The sequence below is a fragment of the Nothoprocta perdicaria genome, unplaced genomic scaffold (assembly GCF_003342845.1).
Source record: "Nothoprocta perdicaria isolate Ctin4 unplaced genomic scaffold, notPer1 scaffold_286, whole genome shotgun sequence".
Taxonomy (NCBI): domain Eukaryota; kingdom Metazoa; phylum Chordata; class Aves; order Tinamiformes; family Tinamidae; genus Nothoprocta; species Nothoprocta perdicaria.
Window position 1 is genome coordinate 399,601 of NW_020455517.1, and position 9,748 is coordinate 409,348.

Consider the following 9,748-nt stretch of genomic DNA (forward strand, 5'->3'; position numbering starts at 1 on the left):
GGCCCCCCGGCCCCGCGGCCGCTGATGCCGCTGCGGGCGGCGCCGGTAGGTGGGATCCGGGGGGGCCGGGGTCGCTGCCAGCTTGGGGGACCCCCCCGGGGGCTGCTGCCCGGGGGGGGGGTGCTGGTAGCCACGGKGGGGCTTGTGGAGGGGTTCCCTTGGAGGGCTCCTAGGCACCTTTGGGGCTCCCAGCGACGGGGGCGTTCATCGCCCTGGGGGGCTAGGAGCCATGGCTGCTGTTGGCCTTGGGGGGCTCCCGGCCGCAGGGCTGTGCCCCGCGGGGAGGCTCCCCTGAGGGCTGCCCGGCGTGGGTGCTGTGTTTTCCATCAGCCATGGGACCTACAGCCACGGCTGTCAGTCCTGGGGGCTCCCAGCCCTAGGAGCTGCTGCCTTGGGGGGTATCCGGGGTCCATGGGGTGCTGCGAGCCACGGGGCTGCTAGCCACCAGGACTGCCCACCCGCGGGGGTCGGTAGCCCAGGGGGACTCCGAGCCCCCGCTGTCCCACAGCCACAACCTGCCACCCACCCAGCGCCTTTCCCAGGGGAGCACCCACCGCCCCCCTGCCCTCCCGTGCCCGCAGGAGCCTCCTTGCTGCCGTGGGGAGGCCGGAGCCGCCTCGCCGCCATGGCCAGACCCCCGCTGGGACAGGCATGGGGACAGCATGGGGACAGCGTCGTTGTGGGCTCAGGGTGGGCAGCAACACCTGGTCCTCCCTCCCCAGGGCCTGCACTGCAAACATATATATATACACATATATATGTGTGTATGTTTATATGTGCATATGTTTATATGCATATGTTTATATGCATATGTTTATATGCATATGTTTATATGCATATGTTTATATGCATATGTTTATATATGAATGCTTTATATTTTTTATCTCTATGTAATTTTTTCTTTCTTCTTTCCCCTCCGTGGGCACCGAGCGCCGCGGCGCCCGTGGCGGTGATGCCGGCGCCGCTCGCGCTCTGCAGGGATCACATGAGCCCGCACGCAGCCTTTGTCTGGGGCCCCTCTGCAGCCCCTCACCTGGCACTGCAGGGATTCCCGGACAGGGTTATTTGTTCCCTTTATCCCCCCTCCATCCCCCAGCGGGGTTGCAGGCATCAGGGTGGGTTTGCAAACGCCGCCGGCGCTGGCTGATCCCTAGAAATCCCCCCGCTTTGGCTGGGGGAGAGGAGCCGTGGTAGCAAYGAAGTGAATTGGCGCCGGAGGCTGCTCTGCTCACCGGGGAAATGCAAACTCTTTTGGTTCCCCTGCTTTCCCGTTGGCCTCCCGTGCACGATATTTTTCAGGTGCATGTTCATTGCAAGCGCTGGGGCTGGTTTGTTTGGTCCCAGCAGGGTTTCACTGGTGCCGTTTGCAGGAAAGCCCATTGCGAGCCGACTCGGCCGTCACTCCGCGTGGGCAGGCGGCCGGCGCGCGGTTTCATAGCCGAGTCGGAGGGCAGAGGAATCGGCACCGCGGCCCGGGCTGAAACTGGGCCCTTTGTGCCACCAGGGAGCCGGGCACGGGGGACTGCTGATCCCAGGCGCCGCGCAGCATGGCACGCAGCGAGATCATTACTGTTATTAATTATTATTATTTCTTTTTTGCCTGGAGCAGGCTGGCTCGGCGGCTGTTACTGTGGCAACCAGCCGTGCTGCTCCCGCGTTGGAACCGAGCAGGCAATAAATTAAAAGTGTAGGGGGGTGAAATGTGTGCAGAATTATTCCCTCTGGCCGCTCGCAGCTCAGTGAGCTGAGCTAGCAGCTTTATTTTATTTTATTTGCTTTCGGGTTTGGATTTATTATTATTATTATTATTATTATTATACCTTGGCATTGTCCCTTCTGCTGACGGCAGAGTGCAAGCAGCACGGCAGCAATGGTCAGTGCAAAGTGGTGGTGAGTGATGAGGTTGGTGCAGAAAGTTCGTAGCGATTTGGATGGAGGAATTTTGGGTTTCTCCCTTTTTCCCTTTTTTTTTTTTTTTTTTTTTTTTTGCCGTAGGAGGGGGAAATGCAGTTTTCTTTGGAAGAAAATGGCTCGGCAATCTCCTTTTCGGGGAGAAAGAGAATTAAAAGGGTCGAGGCAGGGCTGCCTCCTGCTTAGCCCCGTATGCTGCCTCCATATGGCACCTAGACAGTTCAGTGGCAGCAACCGAAACAACAAAGCTTTGATGCTCTGCGAGTATTTCCTGATAGCGTGAGGCTTGAAACTGAAGCAAAACCAGCAAATCTCTAGCACTGCTTCCTCCGCCGAGTTTGCATTTCCTTGGTTGGGAAAACTGACCCTGGATCAGTCTCAGATGTCACTGTCTGTTCCTGGGATCTGGTGCCAGTTTGTCCCCAAAGGTCTTGGAATGGGACCAGAAGGAGGAGGATACCCCAACCTGTGGCACAAAAGGCTCCCCTGGAGCACAGTGTTTTGAAGTAAATTATTTTGATAAACTAGGGAGCCTGCCAGGTGCTGAAATGTGTCCCTGCCTTTTCCAAATGTTACGACTTGCTCGGCAGTCTCCCGTCAGTCCCTTTCCCGAGCACTTCTTGCTGCAACCTTTACTATGTAGTTGCAGCCCCAACAAGATGGTTTAAGATGGTTTTCTGACAAGGTGGGAAGATGCCTCTTGAGTAGACCCTAATGGACCTGGCCAGCCAAGGCCGGAGCGGGGGGACCTGGGCGAGCTTGGTCTGCTCAGCATGTTTTCTAGCTCTACTTTCTGCCTTAGTATCCAGTTCCCGCATCTGTCCCATCCCCTCGAGGGTTGCCTCGGGAGCATTTATGTGATTTTTCTAAACTGAGCAGCCCTCGCAACAGCTTTGGTGCTGAAGTGTGACCGGGAACTCTCCCAAAGTGACAGAGAATTGAGATGCTCTTCGCTGGGGGTGGTTGTCTGTGTCCATTCCGTGCATCAAAGCCTTGCCCTGAGGGTCCTTGCCTTGTCCTGGAGGTCCTGGTGGCCATGCCAGTCTACTTTGGGGCACCATCCGATGCCAACTCACTGTGGCGCAGGTGGGGAGGGGTCATCCCATCCCATCCCAGAGCTTTGCCTTGTCTCTCCTGCAGGCACGGATGCCACCAGTGGCTGCAATGCAGGGAGAGGGGGTTGTTGCTGCTGGGTGCCAGCCGTGCAGGTCTGGTTCAAGGCAGCAGAGCGCCAAGGGTGGAAGAGGTGCCAGTGAGTCCCGTATCGTGTATCCCAAGACATACAGCATGCCAGAGCCGGTGGGGTCCCAAACTGTATGTGCCCCCTGTACTCACACAGGCAGAGCTGAGCCAAAGCGTTTGCCAGGACCCAGGACTGCCAGGCTGAGGGAAGGGCCCCAAACGCCCATCACTGGAGGGCGAGTTCCTCTTGCTGATGCTCATGGTCCTGTGGTGGGACCTGCTTTCCCTAGAGCATCCTCTTGGCACCCGGACAGAACTTAGTGTCTCCCCCCTGCACTTTGCAGCCTGCTGCCCTCCACGCAAKGCAATAAATGCTGCAGAAACTGTGTTGGACCCACTGATGGCACCCAGGAGGTGGGGCGGTGCCCAGGGAGACCTTGTGCCTCAAGGGCTGTTAGCAAGGCTCCTCCAATATTGCTTTAGCTCATCAGTGCCGGTGAGCTGTCATGGCTCTGTGAGGGACTGAGACCACCCGTGGAGTGAGAGCTGGGAAGGGTCAGCAAAGTCTCTGGCTTCAAAGCTCAAGTGAACCCTCACTGTAGAGGGGGATGTGGGTGATGGTACCTGGGGTGAAGTGYCAGGCAGGACCTGTAATACCTGCTCAGGCCTGGGAGCTCCTGGTCTCATCATCGTTGCTCCATGAGGAGGAGGAGGATGCTCTTGATGTCACTCCATGCCAGACTAACCTCTCACCCTTATGTCTGGTTTAGCACCACAAGGAGAAGACCCAGTCATCGGTGTCTGGCGTGCCAGCCTGCTCCACCACCACCCTGGCTTTCCCTGAGCTCTACTCCTTGCCCGGGCCCATCAAAAGCGAGGCCATGAAGACTGAGAAGGATGAGGCTCTGCCCACCTTCTCTGTGGGCAGCCCCACTGGAGATGGGGGAGGTGAGACCCTTGCCATGTGGGGGGGGGGGTAGCACAGGATGGGCGAGGATCCTTTTCTCATGTTACTGTGGAGTCCTTTTGGCCAGAGTAGGTAAGGTGTTGACGTTGCATGGGCTGTTTCTGCTCAAATCTGCCTTCAGATGGGCTTCCTGGACTCATGTTTCTTGCTCAGTGCCCCTGCTTGGCTTTGGGTGGACTGGATCTAGAGAGAAGCACAGCAGGTGTGTGCACGTGTGTGCACTGGGTATCATCCAGCGTCTGCAAGATGCCAGCAAGCTTTGGCTCCAGCCCAGCACCTCTTTCTAGAGCAAAGACCTGCCCATTTCTAACCACTCTCAAGTGACTCCTCCGGTCCCGTCCAACCCAGAGCCACCAGACTTCAGAATTGCCAGGGCTGTTTAAGATCTCTGCTCAGGTAGAAATGAGATCAGAACAGTGAACTGCGACAGTCATTACAAAACATAAAACCTTGGCTCAGCTTGCAAGAAAAAAAATCACATTTGAGCCTATATTTGTGCTCTGAAGCTTTGCCCTGCTCTAAGCTCAGACCCTGAGAGAGCCTCCCATCTCTGGGCTGGCCTGCATGATCACAGAATCACAGAATATTCAAGGTTGGAAGGGACCTCTAGAGATCACCTAGTCCAACCTTCCCGCTCAAGCAGGCACACCTAGAGCACGGGGCACAGGGCGGCATCCAGGTGGGTTTTGAAGACCTCCAGAGAAGGAGACTCCCCAGCCTCCCTGGGCAGCCTGGGCCAGGGCTCTGGCACCCTCACAGTCAAGAAGTTCCTCCTCACCTGGAGATGGAACTTCCTGTGCTCCRGCTTGTGGCCRTTTCCCCTTGTCCAATCACTGGCCACCAATGAGAAGAGCTTGATGCACAGATGGGTGACTGGCTGCATCTCCAGCGGATGTTAACCTGGAAGGGCTCTCTCCGTCAGGTGGCAGTGACCCGACCCTGTCCTGCGGCCAGATGCCGGCGGCGGGGAGCGCAGGAGCACAAGTGCAGGATCTGCGGCTGCTGAAGCGCCGGCCTGTCCCTGGTGAGCTCCACGGTGGGGCTCCACGGTGGGGCTCCACGGGCCTCCTCCCGGGAGGGACAGGGTGCTGCGTCCACTGTAGGGGCCGGCGGTGGTTCTGGCATGGGTTGGTACCTGTAAGAATAGGGTGGCCTGTCCCATCTTGGGTCCAGAAGGCCTTTCTGTATGGAGGAGTGGCTTGTACCTCCCAGCTGGGGCTGAAGGGGTTTGGGGAGGGCTCATCTTGGCCTGTGTGATGGGCAGGGCGAGGGGTTGAGGGTTGGGGTGGTGGTGGGAGCTTGGGCCTGTCCTAGGGCCAACGTCTGTGTCTCCTGTTAGGAAAGCACTACCAGTGCTCAAGCTATGGCTGCAAACTGGCCTTCCACAGCATGCAGGAACTGATGGATCACTTGAAAGTCCACTACAGACCCACACAGTCCCTCGAGGGTAAGGCTGAACTTGCATGCTCCCTCCTAGCGTGGGGTGCAATGGGAGAGGCAATGGAAGGAGGTCCGCTTGGGTCCAGGATGCCCTTTTTCTGGATGAGGWGGATGGGAGGTGGAGAAGCGAGGCTTGAAATTTGGCTGGCTGCTTAGTCTGTGCTCCTTCACTCTTCCCAAGATGTCCATACCCCTGGCAARTGGTGTATGGACAAGCAGCAAGGAGCTGGGGGAGTGTCAGAAGGTGACAGAGATGCTTGCTAGCCCATGGCTGGTACAAGGGTGAGGGATTAGTGCCCGAAACCATCCAGGAAGGTTCTTGGGGTCCTGCAGCCRTAATGTTGCTGACTCTCAGTACCTCTCTCCTTGCAGGCAAAACCTTCCACTGCCCCACTCTGGGCTGCAGCGAGACCTTCCCCAGCATGCAGGACCTCATGAGCCACATGAAGGTGCACTACAAGCCAAACCGCTACTTCAAGTGAGTTACGCATGGCACCCCGCGGAGGGTCCCCGTGCCACCCCGCGCAGCCCCCAAGGTCCTGCAGCACTGGGAGGTCCCAGGGCCGCGGCGGGCATGGGCAGCCGGCGCTCACGCTGCCCCTCTGGCCGCGCAGGTGCGAGAACTGCCTGCTGCGCTTCCGGACGCACCGGTCGCTCTTCAAGCACCTGCACGTCTGCTCCGACAGCGCCAGCAGCTCCGTGGCAGCCCCCAGAGCCGAGAAGCCCATCCTAGCCGCTACCTCTGCCCTGGAGAAGGAGGCCTTGGCCAAGCCACTCGAAGGGCTGCCCAAGCTCCAGGGGGTCATCCGGCACATGGAGAAAGAAGCCATGCTCCCCGGCACGGACACAGCGGCCGCCGCGGCTGCCGGCCTCCACGGCTCGCTGGAGGCCGCGCCGCTGGTCTCGCCGGCCACCCACCCCTTCCCGCTGCTGGAGCCCAACCCTTTCGGGCCGTCGTCCTTGACTCGGTTCTCGGGGCCTCCCCATTCCTCGGGGCCAGGGCCCTTTGTGTCCTATGTGCACCCCTCATCCTACAGCTTACCTCAGGCGTCGCTGCAGCACCGCCTCCGGCCCTACGTGCCCGGCCAGGGCCTGCCCGTCTCCAACGCTGTGTGGAAGAAGAGCCAAGGTGAGACGATGGCGCCGCGCAGGGCACAGCTGCTTCTGCCTCCCGCCTCGAGCAGCACCAGGACCCACCGGAGTCCCCCAGCAGCCAAGGAGCTTCCTGGCTCCCAGCGCTGAGAGCCACGCGGGCCCTGCAGCCATCTCTGACCCCCAGCTCCCTCCCCAGCCCCTTTAAAGCTCAATTTGGAGGAAAAAGAACCCCGCCATGGCCTAAAACCGTCCGTGTTGCCAGGTCCCACTGGTCGCCATGTGAGGCCAAGGGGCGCCAGGCGCTCACAGCCCAGCGTGCCCGGGCCGTGTCCCCAACCCCGCCGTGTCCCCAACCCCGCCATGTCCCCAGCCCCGCCCCTGATGCCTGTGTCGCCCCTCGCTTCCCTCCGCAGGTGCGAGCGCCAGCCCGCTGCTCCCATCCTTTGGCTCAGCAGGGACCACAGGTCAGTCGGGCAGCGACTTGCCAGGTGGGAAGCGTGGGGCCGGGGAGGCAGCGGGAGGGCGGCCGGGGGCCGCGTGGGTGGGGCGGGCGGCGCGGYGCCCGCTCGGAGGCCGCTGTGGAGCCCGGCGGGCGGGCGGGCGCCACCCCGGAGCGCTGCCCTCCCGCACACTGCAGCAGCCGCTGGAGCTCGAGCCCTCCTTCGCTCCCCTCGGCGGCACTGGAGGCTGCAGTGGTTGGTGTGGGAGTTTCCCCTGCCCGTGGGGTGGAACCAGCCTCCCTGCACTCCAGGGGAGGCCCCGAGGGAGGCTGGGGACGGGCGCATCGGCCCAGGACACCAGCACAGTGTCCAGTGCCCGCTTTGGGTCCCGCCTGCTCCAGAGTGGGGGGTTCCCACACGYGGGGCTCGGAGCAGAGGGTATCTGGCTCCTGCCCTTGTGGCACCAGACRCTCTGAGCCCCACTGAGCCCGGCACGTGGGGCCCAGGCGTCCGGGGCTCTGCTGTTGCCTCCGCTGCCTTCCCCGGCTTCGYGCGGCTCTTGCGGGGGAGCGGCGAGTGAGCGGCTGTGCTTCCCCCCCTCGCCCCGGCCGCGTCCTCGCAGGGCACGCGTCCAACAGCCGCATYGTGTGGGAGCACACGCGGGGCCGCTACACGTGCACGCAGTGCCCCTACTCCACCGCCTCGCGGGACGAGATGACGCTGCACATCGAGGAGCACCGCAAGAACCCGCCGCCGCCCGCCCGCCTCGACGGCGACGTGGGTACGCGGCCGCGCGGCACGCGGGGTGCCCTGCTCAAGGGCACATGCCCTGCCCAAGGCATCCCCAGCGGTAGCAAATGGGTGCTCAGTGCTGCCCATGCACCCCGAGGGAGCACTGGGCTCAGAACTGTCCCTCTGGGTCACGGTCGGGGAGAGTTTTACTTGGCGCTAGCCCCACTTCCTTGCAGTTAACATTAATTGGTTGCAGGGAGCAATGCAGATGGGCTCGGCGCCCTCCTGCGTCATTCTTCCCCAGGTTCATGCCCCAAAGCCGCCTTGCAGCACCAGCTGAGGCCTGGAGCACTTCAGCTCATGCCCCACGGCCAAGCGCTCACCCTGACGGCTGCCCTCCCTCTCCCTGCAGATTTTGCCGTGGGCATCCCCTCCTTCCACACAAAGCTGCCGCCGGAGATGGAGAACTCCCTGTACTCGCAGCTCTGATGCCGCCCGGCTCCTGCTGGGCCAACTCTTTGCTTCGTTGTTCCCCACCCCTCTTTCTTTCCGCTCTCCTTTTCGCCTCCCGGCCTGGGCAGGGAGCTAGGGCATGAACCCCGTGCCAGGGGCGCCCATGAACAGCCCCCCTCGCACCCCCAGCATGGGGGTGACACCAGGCCAACCGCTGCAGCGCAGCGGCTGCGGAGGGGGGGAACTTYCTTGTTTTCTGGACTTTTCCCTTCCCTCTCCTTTTAATTTTTGGAAACGGCAAGCCCTGGAGCATCCTGCATCGCTCTTTTACCCTCCGCCCTGCAAGGTTCTCTTGCTTCAGATCCAGGGGTTCTTGCTCGAGCCTGGTAGGTTGCTCAGGAGTTAGCGGACTTCTCGGGAACGAGGTCTCTACATAATAAATGGGAATTGTACAGGAGCAGCAGCTGGGCGAGCGTCTGTCCGTCCCAGCGTGGCTCCGTGACACGGGGCTGGAGCCGGGGGSCTGGAGGGCAGAGTGGGGAGCGGGGAGGAAGCCCAGGCAGCTCCCGGGCCTGGAGAGGCCATTGTGGTAGGCAGGGGCCCCACGGGGCGCCCACTTTAAGGGGGCTGCGGGGTCACCCCCATCTCACTGGCCCCTGCGGCAGGGAGGGGAAGGAGGGGGGCTACAGTGTCCCCTGCACCCACGGATGGGGCCTGAAGCCCAAGTGCTCTAAAGGCAACAGCACTGGCACGGCCTCCACCTCCCTGCCTGCACCCCCACACGGAGCTGGGGCACCCTGCTAGCTCCCACACGGAGCTGGGGCACCGACGGGACCCAGCTGCCCTTTTCCGGGGTGCTGCGGGCGCCGAGGGACAGACGGATGCCTTTCCTCAGCCCTGGGGCCCCACGTCCCCCGTCCGGCTTGGCCTGTGCACCGGTGCCAGCCAGGGACGTCGAGCCAGGGAGGGCAATGGCCCTGCTCCGAGCTGCTCCGAGGGGCCGCGCGGGGGCCCTGGCCGCGCTCCAGCGGCTGGCACAGCCAGGGCGGCCGCGGGTTGCGGCTCCGGCCCTGCGCACGCGCGGCAGCAGCGGCGGCGGCACCGCTGCGGCCGGGGAGCAGAAGCAGGGCCAGGGCCCGAGGGAGCTCCTACAGCTCTGGCTGCTGATCCAGCCGTGGCTCGCGGCACCGCAGCGCCGGGTCCGGCCTGCGCAGGCTGCAGGGAAGGGAGGCGGAAAAGCCCTTCGGCCAGAGCGGCACACGGAGCCCTGCACTGCACCCCGGGAGCCCAGCCCCAGAGACACCTGCGCTGGGGGGCACGCACAGACCCGGGGGCTGCCCCCCAAACACAGGCTTAGGAAGAGGCAACCGGGCCAGGACACAAGTGCCCACATCTCTCTGCAGCCTCCACACTGAAGAGCAGCACAAGTTAATCCCCCGCCAACCAGCTACACCCATGGGTGCAGGCAGCCCTGCCCCCCGCACCGGCCTCCCCACACGGCCCCTCAGCTGAGTCAGAGCCGGCGCCA

General features: G+C 62.1%; 1 protein-coding gene across 1 annotated transcript; it reads left to right on the forward strand.

Moving 5' to 3' along the window:
• The first annotated feature begins 3,868 nt into the window (after positions 1 to 3,868).
• Positions 3,869 to 8,677, forward strand: ZNF414 (zinc finger protein 414). Its single transcript, XM_026041454.1, has 8 exons — positions 3,869 to 4,041; positions 4,983 to 5,084; positions 5,400 to 5,507; positions 5,873 to 5,978; positions 6,115 to 6,629; positions 7,009 to 7,059; positions 7,658 to 7,816; positions 8,180 to 8,677. The coding sequence occupies exons 1-8, from the start codon at positions 3,975 to 3,977 to the stop codon at positions 8,254 to 8,256; spliced, it is 1,185 nt and encodes a 394-aa protein (XP_025897239.1). The 5' UTR covers positions 3,869 to 3,974; the 3' UTR covers positions 8,257 to 8,677.
• The last annotated feature ends 1,071 nt before the right edge of the window (positions 8,678 to 9,748 follow it).